The 20,530-nt window shown below is 42.7% G+C and overlaps 1 protein-coding gene across 3 annotated transcripts; it reads left to right on the forward strand.

Moving 5' to 3' along the window:
• The first annotated feature begins 699 nt into the window (after nt 1–699).
• Nucleotides 700–20,399, forward strand: pde7a (phosphodiesterase 7A). 3 transcript variants are annotated; one of them, XM_051410535.1, is made up of 12 exons: nt 700–1,801; nt 11,851–11,911; nt 15,068–15,157; nt 15,873–16,036; nt 16,156–16,219; nt 16,933–17,129; nt 17,283–17,414; nt 17,532–17,623; nt 17,774–17,918; nt 18,009–18,105; nt 18,298–18,378; nt 18,471–20,399. In XM_051410535.1, exons 1-12 carry the CDS (start codon nt 1,664–1,666, stop codon nt 18,740–18,742), a joined length of 1,533 nt encoding a protein of 510 aa, XP_051266495.1. In that variant the 5' UTR covers nt 700–1,663; the 3' UTR covers nt 18,743–20,399. The 3 variants fall into 3 exon arrangements, with proteins under 3 accessions (XP_051266495.1, XP_051266496.1, XP_051266497.1); XM_051410536.1 differs by having other exon boundaries at nt 15,071–15,157; XM_051410537.1 differs by lacking the exon at nt 15,068–15,157.
• The last annotated feature ends 131 nt before the right edge of the window (nt 20,400–20,530 follow it).

Consider the following 20,530-nt stretch of genomic DNA (forward strand, 5'->3'; position numbering starts at 1 on the left):
ACATTCAGACCCATGGAAATGGGGAGGGAGGGGATTATGCCTCCATTGGCACAGGGCCTGACTGTTGCCATGGCACTTCTATTGTCCCCGAGCACATGGGCATGGCACAGAAACCTTCAGTGAAAATGTTCATGTTCTGGTCCGTTAGTGCTGTAATGATTTTCTAGCTGCAGCATGAGGTCAGCTACACCTTATAATGGTGGCCCAGCAGCCTAAAGGCGATTGGCTGCAGACAGATAAACGCAAACAATGGTTTAATGCAGACAATAACATGACCAAGTCAGAGTCTACTTCACTGTACAATCAGCATGTGTTTTGAGTCATATGGAGGAAACTGCCTAAGCTTAACACAGCTGCAACATTTTGCTGTATTTCCTAGGCTGTATTTCAAACTCCCGGTGAGTCTCAGCTCCCAAGTAGTATGAGTCATGAGAGGAAGGTAATCACAGGCAATGATGTGGACCGCTGCAGGGAAAGCCCCGTTGTGGAGGAATACCCTTGAGAAAGTCCACGCCGTCTGCTAACGACTGCTCATATAGGTCTTGGGATCGCCCTGGCCGCTTAACCAATCGTGTAACTCGTCTCATACGTCGCGAGTGCTTTCGTCCAATCAGCGTTGAGGTTACAATAGCTGCCCTGCCGCCATTGGTCGAAGTCAGACAAGGGCGTTTTTTTTTTTTTGCTCGCTCCAACAGCACCATCTCTGGCAGGTGGTGTGTGCTTTAAAACCATACAGTAGGCTAATGTTTAGGACGATAGGTAGGTAGTTATAGGGAAATAAACACACTTTAGGTTCTTCATTTGTCGTTTTTTGGTTGATAGTTTCGCGTTACGTGCCATTACGTTTCCTTTAAACCCAGCGGAGTCGCAGTGAATGAGATGAACGTCGGGGTTTCCCTCTCTGAGCCAGACACTTTGTGCTTTACGGTCAGCGGTGAATTAGACAACTGCTCCTTCATCATGCAGCTTCTGAAAAAAAACGGAAAAGCCCTACATGTTGATTATATTTCGCCACTGGTGTGAGTCTTGAATGAGAGAAAAAACCTACCCGGGGCACGGCTGACAAGGGTCTCACATCCTGGAGCTGCCTCACCTCATCCGCCGGCGTTGCATACAATATGATATGTTGATGACATTTTTTGGAAGTGGTCGTGCCTTTTGTTTTCATTTCGGGATATGTGATATGCGGATCAGTGGACGCAACGAAACGCAAACGAGCGGACGTTTTTTTATGCTTTGAAAATGAGGAAGCGTTTTCATAAAGACCCAGAAAATGGCAAGAAGGTCTCGTCGTCCGTGGGCCCGGATTTGAGTAAAATGAGAAGGAAAGGAGCAAATGCAACAGCAGCATGAATTTTTTTTTCCCCCTACAGAATGACACCAAAGGAGGTAAAACGGTGGAGGTAGAGAAGACGCAGCATCAATGAAGGCGATCTGGACAAGTTTTGAGTCGCTCATAATGAACAGAAATACTTTGCAGCTCGATAGCAGATCGTTTTCATAATATTGAAAGATTTTTTTCGGCTTTGGGAGATTTTCTAAGTCCACCAGTCATCTATTTTCGCATTGCATTTGTTATCTTTTTCATTATATATTAGATTTTTTTTTTTTTGTTGTTGTTGTTTTTTTACATTTTTGATCCGGATCCAGCCCTGACTATTCAATGGAAGTATGTTATCAGCTGCCGGTTTTGCCTCTTGACAGGCCGGTTCCCAAGCATGTCCTCAGCCGAAGGGGAGCCATTAGTTTCAGCTCCAGCTCTTCTCTCTTCGGGGCTCCTGATCCCAGACAGCTGTCACAGGTAAATATATTACAAATCCTTATACTTATGTGTGGTTTTTTTTTTTTTTTTTTTGTCATTTAGACACAATGGGGTTTGGCTCTGGGAATCACACAGGCCTTAAAACCAGCACCCTTTAAAACAAATACATGAATAATCCACAGGAATCTTGCAGGTGGTTGTTGGATATCTAGGCCCTAACACACACAGTGGACACTGACTTACACACACACACACACACACACACACACACACACAAATATTTTCTTATCTCTAAGACCTAAAACACACACCAACCTAAAACCACTTTGCATATGTGCGTGTTGCCTACAGATAAAGGCCCTCCTGGTTTTCACTTTAGCCAGCACTGACATCGTTATGTCTAAAGTATACCAGTTCACTCCTGGGACTTGCTACATTTGTCAGAAGGAACGTGCCACACTGTTATTTATGATAACATCTCCTGACACATTGACAGAAAAAACATAAATCATTGAGTCATACTTGAACTTCCTGCTTGAGTCTTGAATTCTTCAAAATGTGCCTCTGGTTAGCTTACCTCTCTATTTCTTCTCTGCGGTGAAAGAACCGAAAAGGTAGGTCACAAACATGTTGTGGGGTCACGTTCTGCTTGACTCTTGTGTACACAGAAAAACTGGTGCAGCAGAACAATGCTTCTCCAATGCATTAGCCAAGCATGGAGTCACTGTTTTGTATAAGCATGTGTCTCTTATGATCTACTGTCCATTAGGCCATTGTGCGGTACACTTGCTTAACTAACTGTAACACGTGTGCCTCTAACCTCAGCTCAGAGAAAAGTTGCACATCAAGTCATGAGTCAATGAACTCCCCCCCCCCCCCCGAACATCCTCACTGTTGCTTCAGTAGTTTTGCACAAAAGCAGCAGGGTGTATTATCATGTCTTAGGGTCACGTCCCGCCAGCTGGTCATGAACAGAAACTCCCACAGCATTGCATGGCATCTCCCAACACATTAACTAAGCATTAAGTCACTGTCTTTGACTGTGTGAGCATCCTCTTCAATGGGCTGTCCATTAGTGCTTTGTGCAAGACGCTGCTCCACATAACCACCCATGTGTGTCCGCTTTGAACCTACCACACCATCACAGGCAGCTCCCTCAAAGACTAATGCATAGCCTTGGCCATCAAAGGCCTTCAGTTTTGCTTGTCTTCAGTGGTGTTTTGTTTTTGTTTTTTTGCTGGGATATTGGTGTTGTTGACAGATGTCATTAAATTTTGAATGCGTTGGCTGGACAAGACTTTCTGACCATCCATTGATATTTCTATCCATCCATTCACTCCATACTTGCAGTCATTATGCCACCACTCAATCATCACGTTCTGCCTTAGTTAGGCAGACTTATAAAACTAATCCGAAGGCCTGAAGCTCTCCTGGGCCATGGTGGTTCTTGGATCTTGCTTGTAAGACCGCAGCCCAATAGAGGGATCCCTGGAGAGGTCCCAAAACCTCAGGAGAAAACCCATCTCAGCATAATGCTAGATTGCTCATTCTCTGCACACAAACACAAGTGTAAAGCTATTGTGTCTCTTGCTCGGGTTCACCAGTTGATTTCTCAAGTGGACCAGAGTTCATTTTCAATCGCCAGGTGTGAGGTGTGCTGTTATTGTCCTTCTTTGTGAAAAAAAATGGGTCATTTGCACCAAGCAGTGCACTTTGTAGTGTTCAGGGAGTTTCCAGTCAAACAATAATGATCTGCCTGTAATTTTTGGGGAGACATTGTTAAATTGCACAAGGTTTACAAACACTTTTACGCTTTGTGCAAAACCAAGACATGGAGGGATTCAGTAAAAGACCCACTGACATAGTCATTTGTCTTTTTCTTTTTTATCCTGAACACTGGCAGAATTGGGTGAACATGTATGTACACATACAGCAGTGTCACTCAGCCTTTGTCACAGAGCAATTACACTTCTACAAATATTGTGTTTCGGGCCCTATTTATGACCATAAGGGTGCATTTGTCCTTGGTGGCTGCTGTGTTTTTGTGTGTGGTTCCACAGGCCTGTTGTTTGTGGAAGCAGTTCTGGACTACCATTGCAGAAAGAGGCAGTTAGGCATGTGCCTGGGCTCTGTGGGCAGTGGTTTGGCTTGCTGCCAAACTCACAGATGGCCGGAGTCTCAGTCTCTTTTCTTTCTCTGGCTATCTTGTTCCGCTCACTCACAAGCTCCCTCTTTTTCTTTCTCTTTCTCCTCAACCCCCCTCCCCTTCCCTCGCAGATGAAGACATTTCCTCTTGTAAACAGAGGACGAAAGAGTAGGGTTGAAGACACGACAGAGTCTCAGAAGAATATGTCACTCTGTGGTCGTGGAATGCTTATAATGGGTGTAAATATGCTGTTGAAGAGGCGGTGAAAACAGCAACGGCATTAAATAAATGGGCTCATTTGTCTATTACAATGCCTCTATTGTTTTTATCACAATGCATGTTGGCTAATTCCTAAAAGTGCGGTGGAAGATGATTTGAATGTAGTTTGTATATAGTGATGCATCCTGGTCTCCTTGCTTCTCTTGAGTGAAGGGTAAACACAGGACTGAGATAGATAAGATTGGTGCAGAATGAAAGGACTAGGAGTACAGGACAAGGAGTAAGACACAGCAAAGGCTCACATGGCTCTCATTTAAACTACAAAACACTGATGTATTAGCACATAAAGTTAGTTTGTCATTATTGTGCACAGAGATGTTGCAGGCCTGAGAGTAACTTTCAGTGTGGCTGGCTGTCATGATCTGGTATTATTAACGCATCCACACAGTGAACACATTCTGACAAGGCTGTGTAATTGACGTATTCAAAAAAGAGGAACAAAATCCAGCAGATACAAGAATCAATAAACAGATGCACAGTATTGATGAGACCTGAGCAGTCACATGGCTTTTGGTGATAATGGGAGGAAAGCAGCTTTGACTGGAAACACAGATCTGCTGGCAGCTCAGTCCATCATATCACAGTCAGCGATATCATCAAGAGTATGTTGGCCGCTGACCCTAGGTCGACTCCTTCTCATTTTAGATGCTTAGAGATAGGAGATGATGATAGGCCTCTGCGTAAGGGTGGGAGATATCTCTGCTTGTTTCATCCACACTATGGATGTTTCTGTGCAGAGCATGATAAGGCAACACACTACAGTGCTTCTTTCTGAGGGAGTTACTTTGTTGATTTTAACTGAACCGATAAGGTTTTTTTTCTGTGCAGTGCCATCGGATTGACGTAGTTTCAGGATGTGGTAAGAATGCTGAAGGAGCCGTTCAGACTCTGAGTCTGGTGTTTCACAACCTTTCACAAAAACTTTAACTCTCTCCCTGCCAAAGTCTGGCTTTCTGCGAATTTTGTGTGAATGAGCTGGAATTAATGGCACTGTTTGTTATTAAATGAGGATGTGTATTATTTAGTAAATAAACAGGAGCCAAACCTTACACCCTGTCTTCATTTAAACATACACACTCCCTGTTTCTCTGTCTGCCTCTCTGTAAGGGGCCCCTCTTATCACATGACCATTCTGTTTTTGTGCTGCAGTGTCGAGTGCAATCGGCCGTGAGAATGTGGCTCCACACATCAACACACTAACGGACACAATGTCAGGGGCCAACTGCTCTGGCTGAATATTAATCATATTTACTGTCCTATAGACATACAGGATGAGCCTATACAGGAAGGGAGAATTTATTTACCAATGTTGCTAGTTTTAAACAACAAATAGTTGTCCACAGTCACATTGGTTGGGGACTTGGGTTTTGTTTGCCCTCCTGAGAAGGTTAAGACTTCCAGGGGGGAGAGGCATTAAGCTGGCCCAGAGAAGCAATTAGAGCCTGGGGATGATGTTTAAAAATGAATGAAATTCCTGTGCAGGGTAGACAGCCTGTGAGAATATGAAGCAAGTCTCCCCCTTCCCCCAACCCTTTACTCTACTTGTTTCATAGAGCACCGCTAAAAGCACATTTATACAAGGCCCCTTTAAAGCACTCCGTGTAAAGAAGGCTTAAATCATTTTAAGACACTTTACTTGCCTGTAAAAAAAACAAACATTGGTTGTAGATATATTACTACCCGACAAGCATGCTACTTTGTTCTTTGGCGACAGCACAGCCCTGTCATACGCCGGCTAAGGCATGAGGCCAGTTCACTCCAGGCCTCCCCTTAAACCAGCAGCCCTCTCTCAAAAACTCACTGCAGTTGGAGTGTGTCAGAGTGGACAGAGTTCTCATAAAATACTCTTACAACAGGTAGACTCCATCTAGGGCTTTTGTGTATGCAACGGCTGGCGCATAAACACACACACACATACTCACTCAATCCAAACCTGTCCGTGTTTATGGCCTAGCACTCAGTTACTGGAATGTGCCATCCCACACAGCACAGCGCTGCAAGAGGTCATAACTCAGAAGGAAGCTTTCAGTTTATGAAACCGTGCTGAGTCCATCGGCTTTTATCTCGAGAATTTACGTGTGTGTGTGTGTGTGTGTGTGTGTGTGTGTGTGTGTGTGTGTGTGTGTGTGTGTGTGTGTGTGTGTGTGTGTGTGTGTGTGTGTGTGTGTGTGTGTGTGTGTGTGTGCACTGCTTTGTTTCAGTTTATAGGAATACTGCTGGCTTCCTCATTTGCTTGGCCCCAGCTGACTTACTGACTGTGCAGTAGGCTTGTCCTCAACTAAAACCAAATTTTAAAGCCAAATGACATAATAAAAGCAGGTTTTACGTCTGTGTTTGAAACAAGGTAGTGTGAGAATGCTGCACCGTTCACTGGACAGTTGAATTCCATTCAAAGGGCATCGCACTACAATATCAGCTCAGTCACAATGCTATGATGACAAGAGAGCATGTTTGAAATAGCCACTGGGATGTTTTGAATTTTACCTCTTGAAACTCAGCCATTGCCTTTTGATTCAAACAGACACACTTCTGTTTGCTTTGAAACATCACCATGACAATAAGGTATCTGTTCATGTAGACAAAAAGCAGTTATTCAACGCACCTTTACTGGCAGAATTGACTGGATTCCAGTGAGGTCACTCAAGTTCACATTTCTGAAACTAACAGCAGTTTAACTGTAGGCGTCAGAAAATGACAAACATTGAAGCTCTGGGGTAACCAACACAGTCAGAATTTGGACAGTACGTGACCTCCTGACCTCAGAAACCAGAGTGTTGTGACCCCAGGCAGCTAGACTAAGCTGAGATAAGAAACAGTCGTATGTAAACGAGCTCACGTGGGATTGCAGGGAGCACAATGAGCAGACTGTTATGCTAGCAGTAAACTCAAACAAAACTGAATTTGGCCTGCTCTCAACACCAACTGGCTGCCACTCCAGGTGTTTGGTTAAAGGCACCTAAAGCAGATCACGTTTCTATACGTTCCCCAAAAATAAAAATAGTTTTAGTTAAAACTAAAAAAATGTGGCCTGCAGCCAATTTGGGACATTGTTAAGCTGTTGAATGTAACTAAACTACATGTGCAAATGTTTCAACAAGTTTGGTTGAATCTGACTTTGGTGGTGCTTTTTATGGTTCTAAATATGTTTTTTTTTCCTCCAATATCTTTCTTGTAAAAGTATTCTACGGTTAATCTAATTTTAAGTATATTGATGGCCTCACTTCGCACAAATTTTACTAACAGTCATTGTTGAGTAAGCTCTTCACCCACACGACATTTACGCAAACCCCAGCTTATTTTGCCACCTGGATTTTGTAAGGACTTAACTGTGTACTAGTGAGCTATAACTGTGGCTTGATTTGACGATATATTGTATACATATATGTGCCTTTTCGCAATCATAATGCTTGCCGCTCCGAGTTTTTACAAAAGGCTTTTTGTCTGTCTGGATGTCAAAGTGATCACTGTCCAGGATTCGTCAGAGACTTTGTTCTTTAGAAGCCCAATGAGTCATATTTCTCCCTTCACACCCAAGTTTTGCATGAGTCTGAAATGAAAAACAAAATGCCACAGGCCAACGGGTTGGTATACATTTTAATCCCAGCCCTGCCTTGATGCCAGAGGCTGTGGGTCAGATGCAAGGTGGCAACCCGTATGCAGTGAGGTCAAAGCACAAGTCCCTAAAGATGCAATTTCTCTAAATGGCCAATAGACACTGGTACCAAGACTGTGTGTGTGAATGTGAATTAATTATTTAGGTTTCTGTTAGATTTGCCATCACTGTGAAAGTGGCATGTAGTGTAAAAGAGCTTTGAGGGGTCAGAAGACTAGGAAGGGAATTATAAGGCTTGATTCAGTGTATTTTCTTGATTAACAGAGGGGTCAACCTATTTGTTTTTACTCCTTGTTCATCTCTGCTCGGCTCCATCCAGATGATCTGCAGTTAGGACATTTCTGTGGCTCTTAGAATTGACAATGTCAGTGATTAAGGCATAAACCCAAACATCCTCCAAGAAAGCCAAAGATGATGCCTCAGATTAAGTATCTTATTGTTTGTCTTCATTCAGCCTTTGAACAACTGGCAGATTACCATTAAGATGGATACCTTTGCTGTGGCACACCTGTGAGCAACCATGATCAGAACCCATGATATGGGGACTGTACCGCCCATGTTTCCAGTTGGAGGGTTGAGATTCCTCTCAGCTGGGCTTGCTGTCAGCACCTCTTTGTCTAACCACAGTTCACTTACTTGACAAAACTGTTTTTTTTTTTAATCAAAAAATGCAGTTAGCAAGTCACTACCTCCTGCAGCTGCGTCATAGATGAACCTATCCAATATCTATCTGGCCTGCAGAAGGACTTTATTGCTAACTGGCTGTACAAAGTGTTGAGCTCTTTCTAGTTTCTTGCATGAAGTATGTGGCTCAGAGGTAGGTCCACTAATCAAAAGGTTGCTGGTTCGATCCCTGGCTCCTGCCACCGCATGTCGAAGTATCCTTAAGCAAGATACTGAACCCCAAATTGCTCACGATGCTGTGCATTGGTGTGTGAATGTTAATGAATGAGTTAGTTTATGTTGGATTGGCTTTGCCATCACTGTGTGAATGTGTGTGAAAGGGCGAATGTGGCATGTAGTGTAAAAAAGCTTTGAGTGGTCAGAAGACTAGAAAGGCGCTATACAAGTACAGTCAAAAATAAAACAAAAACTGAGATGGTAACTTTGCTGTGGCATCAACTTGTCATGCATACGTCTTGTCGGTCTCTGTTTAGCCTTAATAAAAAATTAATAATCCCGTTTTCTGAGCATGCAACACAAATACAAACAAGCACAATATGCTGGTTTTAAAAAATCCAAAACAGGCTTGTGACTTTCAGAATATAACATCATTTTACTTAAGTTCTGATGCTAAGTGATGCTAACATGTAAAATACAGTGAGAAAACCTTTAGAAGAACAGGCATTTCAAAAAGAAGATTAACCACTGCTGGACTACATTCCTAATGTTTCATATGATTGAAGTTTGTGATAAGTGTGTGCAAAGAGGGACAAAGTGCATAGTTAACTTTAAGAAATGAATAACACTTCTGTGACATTAGTCCTGCCTTTGACATCCTGCATCTCTCTCACTCTCCCTTATTTCCCATCACCCTCAGATGTGAAGCATGAATGCCAGAAACACAGAGCTTACAAAAGGGCTCAAGTTCATGTCGCACCATGACAGGACCACTGTGGTTTTGTGTGTGTTGGCAGTTGGCCCTGCAAGGCGTGGCCGGGGTGTGAGTTGTGGGCTGGCCATTTCAAGGGTAAAACGTGACTTTCCCCTCCGTTCACAGTGGGAATGTGACATTGACAAACTGTTTGCACTGCCGCCTCCTTTTTACCAGCTCACAAGGGAGCACATGCCAGTGTCTACTTAAGTGCCAACTGGTGGCTGGCCCTGTATGAGTGTGTGTGTAAGTTTGCAGCAAGCTCTGGCCAAAAGGTTTGTTTGGGCAAGTGTTGGCAGGGCTGGTCACTCTTCCATTCCCAGCCCTAAAGCCAGCATTATACAGTTCCCACGCATGTTACAGCCGATACCAGACCCTTAAACACTCACATGTACATGGACACACAGCCTATGCTAGATACACACAATCTATAATATTCACACTAACCACTGGTGCTGTGTGTAAACACAGAGACCTGTTGACACTAAAATACAGCTTTGCAGATTACCCACCCTGAGTCAAGCTGTTTGCTAGCCGGTAAAATATTAGCTTTGGATTGGCGGCTGTCATGAGCTTAGAGGACAGACAGTGTCAGGTGTGTATGTGTGTGTGAAGGAGATTGACAATAATCCTAAGTATATGAAGTAATGAGTGTACAAGTATGTACATTTGTGTTTGCACATGTTTGTGTTTGTGGTGTGTCCAGTTGATGGATGTCATTAAATGGTCCCAGAATATAGACATAGTCTGTCAATGACCCAACCGGCCAGTCATGCAGACTCCCCGTGGAATGGGTAACTCTAGATGAGGGTAGCCCCAGAAGGGAGAGTGAGTCTAGAGGGGAGGGGCTGGGAACTAGGATGTGTGGAGTGCATAAAGAGGTGAGCCAACACCTCAGTGTAGCCCGGAGCAGCTGTCTGTCGACAGAGCAAATATGCAGTTACCACAGTTATACCTGCTACAACTACCACTGTGCTTGAGTGCAGCAGCGGCCTCCTGGTGAGGGATACTGTTGGCACTGGATGGTGTTGCATACACAAGTAAAGCTTAAACAGACAACTTACTGACTTTAATTCCTGGGATCTTCATCTGTATTTTGTCAACTTGTTATCCTTCTGAGGTCAACCGAAGCACCCCTATTCATACCAAATATAACATTGTTTTATTTAGCAGTAGGTCAGTGGTAACTGTGGCTCCAAAAACCTGAAGAAAATGTTTGGTGATCTGGTTTGACTTGATGTGATTTTATGTATTTGTTGTAAAACTGTACCGAAGGTGGAAAAGTATTTTTAAAAGCAGTTACGGTGTTATCAGAATAGTAGTTCTAATCTCTTTACATTTAGTGCTCAGGGGTAGATGGTGTAAGCAGTAAAAATGGTACACCGGCATAGTACAGATTAGGGTTGGGCAATATGTAAAAATGTTCCAACCGGATTGCTGAAATGTTCTCACATTTGTGTGTCCTGCGCCAACTTCAAAGTCACTCACCTCAACAAGATACAAAAGACATGCTTACTCAGTTTTTGCCCAGCATTCAAGCAGTTCTTTGTCTTTTTGTGTTAATTTGGAAAAAATCTTAATTAAATATCCAAATCTAGATTTAGATCAACTTTTATTGAACAGTTGGCAGATGGATGCTAAACTTGGTGGACAAGTCAATTGAAGCTGCTTCTTAGAAAATGTTTGCCAGAAGTGTTGAGTTTAAATTTTTAGATTGATTTCACAAGGAAAGTAGAAAATGTAAACTTAAAGATTCTATCGTATAGTTTGTTAAAACATTAAATTATCAAATATTCTGTTATTGAGGAATGGTGTTTACTTGTCAAGGGTTGGTGGGCAGCAGCAGTCCTGGTTATCAGTTCTGCTAAAGTCAATTTAAATACAAATTCAAATTCATTCAAATTGCATTCAGCTGCTGACGTCATATTAGGGAAGTAATTTTTGTATACATCTTCCTGCATTTTCAACTATATTTTGAGGCTGACTTTTAAAGGGAAGTCAAAATATCACAGTAAATGTATTGGGTGGGGGCAAATCTATTTGGATCGGACCTAAATTAATTTCTATTTATGGGAAACACTGCGTGTGTGTGTAGACACAGCGTGTGTGTAGACATAGCACGTGTGTTTCTCACATGACTGATAGCAGTGGTGTAAGTGCCGTATCAGTCTGATGATATGGAGCTAGAACACACACACACACACACACACACGCAGATTAGAACCAACATCAGCAACACGATACTACCCTCCACTTATCTCGCTCTGTGTATAAGTTTAAAAAATTGCCTTTATTTCGTGTTTCTTAGGTGTGTGTTTGCGGAGATGGGGTTGTGTTACCGCCCACATACATTTTGGGCATAACAACCACCAGTGTCATTGCAATTATATAATTGAAACATTATACTGGTTTAAATTTAGACAACATGTTGATGATGTTTCTTTTTGTCTGTTCAGAGACGAGGGGCCATCTCCTATGACAGCTCAGACCAGACTGCACTGTACATCCGTATGCTAGGTAAGTGTTTCCCCACTCTCGCACACACACACACACACACACACACACACACACACACACACACACACACACACACACACACACACACACAATCATTTTCAGTATATACAAAACATTTTCCACGACATCAGTAGTTTTATATATCCTGTGATCATGTTCATTTCTTAATACACAATGGCTTAAAAAGCAATGAGATGGAAAATGGACAGATCAGAAATGGACAGAGGGATGGAGGGATGTAGAGATGTAGAGATTATAAAAAGATGGGGACGCAGTAGAGTGCATGTCCACTCAATCCCTGGCCTTTTGGTAAGCTCTCAATCAGAATAGATGTAGTTTAGATATAATGTTGAAGGGTCTGTTGTTTGATCAGGTTTGTGTCCTTAAACCGACTAAGGGTTCTTTGGGAGAGTGTGTTTTTGTGTTTATGTACATGTGTCTGTGTGTACATACTGCACGTGTGTGGGTGTGTCTGTCCATTTGCCCTAAACAGGATAAGCAGTTTGGAAAATGGATGAGAGGACAGAAGGCTCATAGCGCTGCCAGGCAGATGGAGTCAAATGCATCTGGAAGCAGCCAGATCAGCCTTGGCTTTCTAATCAATAAGGTTATTGGGGATAATGGTGTGATTAGAGCCTGTGTGTACCCCTGACATCAGTCTACCACACACAGATGTGCCCTTGCATACAACTTTTGCCACTTGAACTCATAGATCAGATGGTGTTTGGCTGGCAGTGAGCAGAATGAAACTAGAATTGCTCACAGTGTTATCCTGTCAGTGTCGTTCATAGATATTAGATTGCTGCTGTGAAGCATAGTGAGTAGGCAGGGAGCATTAAACAGCAGGGGCAGTTTAGGGCTTACTGAATGTCTTTGTTGAAATCCTGTTTATTGTAGCATTCACATAATATTACTATACTTTGTTTCTCTCCAGCTTGATAATGCCCATGAGTCGACTGCTGCCACGTGCGTCTACTCACACTAACAGCAATTTATTGAGCTGACTGAAGGAGCTTTAGCTTTTTAATCATTTTCCTTGGCTAAGTATAATGGCAGTCTTATACGTCACCGGCATAAAGCATCTGTGTCTGTAGATTTTATATTAAATTGAGTGTGAGGAGAGGCACACTAATGCAGACTGGTGTTTGCCTGGGCCAGGGTTCAGTCTGCCAAGTTAATGCTGATGTGCTTTCAAATAGCAGGACTCAGAGCTTTCGCCGCATCAGTTATAATGACATGACCTACATCCACCCCAGAGCACCAGCACTAATGCACCACAGGGGAAACATGGACCCTGTGACTCTCAAAACACACTAATCACACAAGCACACACACACACACACACACACACACACACACACACACACACACCGTGCTGAGCCCCAGCACATGCATCTGCAGATGTGACAGATGTGTATACATGTGGGCAACACACACACACACACACACACACACACACACACACACACACACACACACACACACACACACACTCTCACTCACTCACTCACTGCCTAGGAGTGCATGAATTGTAGTGTCTTTTTGGTCATAATTTATGTTTTGCACATGAAATGCCACTGAAATGGTTTCACTCTCCACATTGATACCAACAACTTTACAAACAGCTTTTCAAAATAATGTTTAGCATCATTATGCCTTGAATTGTAATTCTTAGTTTTTGGTATTTTGATAGGAGCTTGTGTAGTATTCAAACAGCTGTTTGCAAGTAAGTAACATGCTGGTTGGGGGAACACACCTCTGTGATGCTTTGATTTTAATTCTAATTCACATACGACACAATCAGAAGTGCCATGCTGGAAACAAACCATTGCACTGTTTAGCACCTTGACGAGTATACTGCCATGTAGCTTCTTGCCGCATATAGAGTGTTGCCTGGAACGACACACTAGCATTTTACTGCATCAGTGTCATAGCACCATCCTGTCACCTCACTACGCTCTCACTGCTCCTGACTGCAGTTTACAAGCAGGCCGGCCGCCGTCTGTTTGGTCCAAGTCTGGAGCCTGTTTCTGATCTTCTGCCTGAGTACTAAAAACAGTCATAGATGGACTATAGGCCACTCTCAGTGGCTCTGCGTACTAATAGTTGAGCAGACTATCCTGACATGGCATTGCATGCTCAGCTGTTTGATTGACTTGTCTGTCCATTGAATTTTCTCTTGTGGGACATGTGAGTGTGTGTTTGTGCGTGACTCTGCCCGCACATGGATAGTATACCCTAGGGTCAAATAGTATTTACATTCCCTAGGGTCGAATAGTATTTACAAAACCATCTTCTCATCTTTTTTTGCTTGTTTGAGATTGCTGGGAGTACCAAAATGATGGGCTTTACTGCATTTTGACAATAGGTTCTGCTCTATGTTCAGTGCTTAATATAGGATGAATTATTTCCTGATTGTTATGAAAAGCTGAAATATGATGCTGAAGTTTTCCGAGCTACCGTAAATACATATCCACTTCCATATTGATCAGAAACATTTTTTGTTATCAATCTATTCAACAACCGCAGCTCCCATGAGGCTTCGACTGCATTTTGTGGCTAAAACTCAAGCCATATGTTGCTGATAATCCATTGTTCCATCCATTTTGTCTATTGTCTAGTTTATAAAATAAAGGTTAGTCAAATTTCACGAAGCTGTACTTTGGTGTTGTAAGAAAGAACAGATGTATTCATATAGCACTTCAAAAGTTACAAAGTATTTCACAATAAAAGCATTTAGTGTGGAATATCACACAGGATAGTAACAAACACAAAAGCAACTAAATACAATTTATAAATCAGAAATAATATTATCAAAAGAAAACCACAATCAGTATCAGTTTCTTAGAAGGACCGATGAAAGAAGTCCTCTGTGATGAACTTTTACACTGTCTGGCTGTGACTAGTGTTATAGAGATTTGCTTAAAAGAGGACAGGATTTCAGCTGTATTGGTAATTCGACATACATTTGTGATTGTCTTATGGAAGTTCTCTGTTCATTGTCATGTGATAAAGCCCATCCTTGTGGCACTTACGCAAGATAAATTTCAGTATATAATCAAAAACATTTGTAAATACTGCTTGGCCTAGCACATTCAGACACATTTCTTTTCAAGCAGCATGAATCTTGAGGAAATAAGTGCTAATTTCTTCTAGGAGATGTGAGAGTGAGAAGTCAGGTTGGATTTGAACCGGAACGAAGAAGCTCCCACCCATACCTGTGCATCGACTTCCGAACTCTTCACAGTGAGTATGAATCACAACCTTGACTCGTCAGCCTCTCTGATAACAAGAAGCATTATCAAACTGTAGCTCCACACAAAGTTTGTTCCTCTCTGGCAAGATTGACAGATGTTTGTGGACTGCTTTCGAACAGTATTTCACATGATGATAAAGACCAAGGTGTGTCTTAGTGTAAACCGTATGAGAGGCTTTTAATCAAAGCTTTGTGAATAGGTGTGAGATAAAATAACCACTTTCATACTCATTGAAACCTTTTTTAAATGGTTACAAAGAAGTTGTGTGTGTTTGTGTCTGTGTGTGTTGACATTGTAACCCAAAAGTAATCCTACCTCATGCTCTCATACTGACGTGTTTCCGGATTGCAGCCATGGTTTATTCAGACGCTGTGCTGTGCTGTGCTGTGCTGTGCTGTGCTGTGCTGTGCTGTGCTGTGCGTGTGCGTGTGCGTGTGCGTGTGTGTGTGTGTGTGACCACTGACAAAGCATGTCTGCTGTGTGATCCCAGACGAAAGGCTTACGAGTGGGCGGCTGTGTCAGCAGTGGCTGTTTGTATATCTCTGTGATGGTGTCAGATCCCCACCGAGTTTCTGCAACCCGAATGATTCTCCGAGTCTAATGAGCTTGTAGAATAAACATTTACCAAAAACACTGTTGTATCAATAACATATTGTACATATTACATCTTGTGTCAATTTGTCTCTCTGTGTTTGTGTGTGCAGCACGACTGGGCCGTGGGTCCACATCAGGCAGCTCTGCTCCTGAGAGGAGGGTCCACAGGCTGCTCAGCTTCCAGAGGTACCTGCACTCGTCCCGTCTTTTGCGTGGAGTCCCCCAGCAGATCCCCCTCCACATCCTGGATGAAGACTACACTGGACAGGCCAGAGTATGACACCTACCTTCATTATAACAATACCATATTGAGGCTTGCAGAAGTAGCACATAATTTGCTTTGTTCAAACTTCACATCACTAATTCTATGCTTCTCTTTTCTCTCTCTTGTAGTGCATGCTGGAAAAAGTCGGGAACTGGAATTTTGACATTTTCCTCTTTGATAGGTTGACGAACGGTAGGTAAAATATGAAATAATGGTCAGAAGGTGTTTTAAAAGTCATAGCAACAGTAATGCAGCGCTGACAGGAGAATCCAGTATTAAACCGGCCTTAGATTCAATGTGTTATTATGGTGCCATCTATTGGATACACATAGGATTCACTGTATGAAGATTAACTCTATAATTGAATCACTGAATTTTATTTTATTTTATTATTTTCTTATAGGGGAAAAAACCTTTCATGCTCCTTTGGGTCTATTTTATTGTCATAACATATTAAGCATAAGCATATTGAAATGAATACATATTTCTGAAGTGACAGTAACCTCAGTAGATAAGAATGTGGTCCAGGCTCAGGATATGTGATTATGAACAAGGGGCATGACTTATTATAAAAATATGTTCTTGATTTTTATATGTTCTCTCCATTCACCTGCTTTGACGCATACTGTGTACTTCAATAGCAAGAGCTAGGAAAGGGAATGGCAAGAAATAACGGCCGCAGTGCTTTCACAAGACACAATTATAGAATTTGAAGTTGAGGAGAAAGTGAAGAAGTGGTAGTCGAGGCAGGTTCAGAAAAAGTTCCACAATAAAATAAATGGCAAAAGAGAAAACAGATTAATAATGTTTTCTAACGTAACACTGTCTAAAAGTGCAGTTTCTCCTTTTTAATGCAAGTGAAAAGCGAAAGCAGAGTGCTCACTCTGTTTGTCTTTCTTGTTCAGGAAACAGCCTGATCACCCTGACCTTCCACCTGCTGAACCAGTATGGCCTGGTGGAGCTCTTCCAGCTGGACATGGTCAAACTCTGGAGGTTCCTGGTCATGGTCCAGGAGGACTACCACAGCGACAACCCCTACCACAACGCTGTTCACGCTGCAGATGTCACACAGGCCATGTACTGCTATATGCGGGAACCCCTGGTGAGACATGCAAACAACACATTTTGGTTCTCGTTGGCTCAAGAAACCTTTAACGCAGTTGATTATTACAATTTCAAGATCTAAAAGTGTTTCAGTGAAATTTTAATAATGAATCATCATAATCTTTGTGCCATATTATTCTTGTGAGTGCAGCTTGCCAAGTCTCTGACCTCCTGTGACATCCTACTGGGCCTCCTAGCAGCAGCCACACATGACCTGGACCATCCTGGGGTCAACCAGCCTTTCCTCATCAAGACTGACCACTATCTAGCTACACTCTATAGGGTAAAACTACGTAACATCCACTCTGCCAGATCTTACTCATGAATGTACCGTAGTAGAAGACGTCACATGATTTATTCAATTAATGTGTATGCACATTTTTCCTTTTTTAATCTTCAGAATACCTCAGTTCTGGAAAACCACCACTGGAAGTCGGCAGTGGGCCTTCTCAGAGAGACTGGGCTGTTCTCTCATCTGCCTGCTGAGGACAGGTCAGTCTTACGCTGAAATGATGCTAACTGCACACACAACACTAGATAACACCCACTGAAAGGTTCTATGTGTTACCACAGAAAGTTAAGTTATTTAAAAAGACTTCTCTGCCACCATCAACGATCATTTTGTCTTTCCAACCCCCTTAGCCTGAATATGGAGAGGGAGTTGGGCTCCTTAATCCTGGCCACGGACATCAGCAGACAGAATGAGTACCTATCTAGGTTTCGCTTGCACCTGGACCAGGAGAACATGTGCATGAGTAATGCCAGCCACCGTCACTTCATCCTGCAGGTTGGTTACATCTTCCGTCATAAACACACAACTTCAACAGCTCAGGGAAAACTGTGAGCTCTTATTTTGTTTTTGTTCCCATCCTTACAGATGGCTTTGAAGTGTGCAGACATCTGTAACCCCTGCAGACCCTGGGAGCTGAGCAAACAGTGGAGTGAGAAAGTGACCGAGGAGTTCTTCCAACAAGGTTCTCTTTTTTTCTGCTGCGTGCTGTTATATTGTTTGTCATTCCCCTTCACTTGTTTGTTTTTCTCTTTTTAGTGCCATAACCGTTCCTTCTTTTGTCCTTTCTGTGTATATTCTCGATAACCAAGTAATTGTATTAGTAGAACCAATGATAATAATTGCTCATATATTATATTTTGTAATGTTCTTTTAGGAGAAATTGAGAAGAAGCACAAACTTGAAGTCAGCCCACTTTGTGACAGAGAGGCCAACACAGTTGGCAACATTCAAATAGGTAAGTAGCTGTGTTGCATTCAGCTTTCACTTATAACTCGCTTCTAATCTTTTAGCCCTAATCTGCGTCTGCTGCCTCTTCTCCACCTTCAGGCTTCATGACGTACGTTGCGGAGCCGCTGTTTGCAGAGTGGGCCCGTTTCTCCGACACACGTCTGTCCCAGACCATGCTGGGCCACATGGGGCTGAACAAGGCCAGCTGGGGCGGGCTGCAGCAGGAACAAACCTCCGTCTCTGAAGAGGCGGAGCCCAGCACAGCCGGCGCCGAAGCAGAGGACGATGCTGCACGGACAGACGGCAACACCGCCACAACTGCAGGAGGAACCAGCTCCAAAGAAATACCTCAGGGAAGCAGAAAATCCTGACACTCCTCGTGGGCCCTTTCACCTCAACCACCTGACCCCTGACCCTGGCCTCAGGGCCTCACCACACACTGGGGGCCAGGTGGGGCATGCGATGGCCTGCTGCCCCCTGCCGCTGCCCCACCTGATCCTAACACCTTGTTTATGTTTTGTTGCTTTTGCCTCCCATCTTGATAAACCACTGATTTTATTTAATTTATTTAATTTTTAATTCCTCTTTTTTGGCATAGAGCAATACATAGATACCTCATTTGGCTACTGCTGTATTTTCTTTTATTTTCTTTTTATTTATTTGTCCACTGTAGTTTTGGCATTACTGACTGAACGTACCACTTTTTGTGTTGGTGAACCTTAAGGGGAAAGCAGTATAAGAACTAAAGAAGACATTTTTCTGGTATTTTGAAGTGCCATTTGAAAACAAAGATTTAAAGAATGATCTGAACTGAATTAACTGAGACAACTGGAGTATTCCGACACGAGACCCTCCTAAGACTTTAAAGTAAAGCCGTGTTGCGTTTGTATTGAAGATTCTTCCTCATGTAAAAACAAAACAAAAAAAATGTGACAAGCCCAGTCCTTTTGCTGCCTCTACGAAGACTGTTTACGCATCTCTCCTCGTTCGTTGTTTCTTTCCCTTGAAATAAAGTGAATCATGTCGGCTCCACGGTTTGCCTTCGGAAGCACAGATGTGAAGAACCACTCGTTTGAACTGTCATCCCACTGTTGAAGCCATGAGCAGAACCTTACTCAAACACACCAGATGCCATAAGTAACTCCACCTGTGCTACAATGTGTTCTTGCACTCCCAAATAACAGTGGTGTTGGATGTGCAGCTTCGTCTCCATGACATCTCCAAGAGACCCTGTGAAGGTATTGTAGAAATTAGTCCTTTTTTCTGATGACGTTTCCGACTCTTCCAGTGCTGGTTGAACTCGGGGTAGCTTCCCTCCCAGACTGGAGATCAGTTACTCACTGCACATGCATCTCACCTGGTAGTCCACTCCACGCAACTCGACTCGCTCAGGGTGAGACAGGCCAGTCTCTTATCAAGAGGGAGAGGGGGGGAGGAGGTGACTGCGGGTGATGCAAGGTTGTTTTTTTTTTTCTCGGCTAGGATCTACTGAAGGAGACTCTCCCTCTCCACAGAATGTCTCTCTCAGCCACATGCAACCTAAAGGACTGCTCGATTGATGCCTTATAACTATGCACAACTATGCTAAGTGACCAAACCAGCTCCTGTTCCCATCAAGTGCATGGTGTGCTTGTCTTTGAATGCACTGTCCAATCCCTTTGCCTTTTTGTTGTGAGGAACAACTCCAGCTGTCCTTTTTTTGTACGGAAACAAAAATGGTCGAGTGACTTTGAACATTCCATTTCTTTGTGTTTGGTTTGTCTACTTTGATTCTGTATAGTGGCACAAATTGTGTTTGTGTTTAAACATTTTGAAAGATAACAGGTGCTTTTCTTACTTTAGCTGATTTGTATTTTGCTGTAAGTGCTGTAAGACTGTTGACAAAACTGTTTACAATTTGTTGCGACAGCCATTTTTGGGAAGACTTAAGTGTCGAGCCAGATTTTGTAAAGGCTTTGCTGTATTGACCTTTTTGATACATGCCTGTTGCAGTTACAATTTGAATAATAAAAACCTGTTGTTGACAAATGTTTCTTTGACTGTCACACAGTTAAAGCATAATAATCCTATATATGATCCCTAATACAATAGCAGAAATGTTAATTATAAATCAATGATCAAGTTAAACTTTACGTTACTAAACGTTAATCTCTGGGGCA

The sequence above is a fragment of the Dicentrarchus labrax genome, unplaced genomic scaffold (genome assembly GCF_905237075.1).
Source record: "Dicentrarchus labrax unplaced genomic scaffold, dlabrax2021, whole genome shotgun sequence".
Taxonomy (NCBI): Eukaryota; Metazoa; Chordata; class Actinopteri; family Moronidae; genus Dicentrarchus; species Dicentrarchus labrax.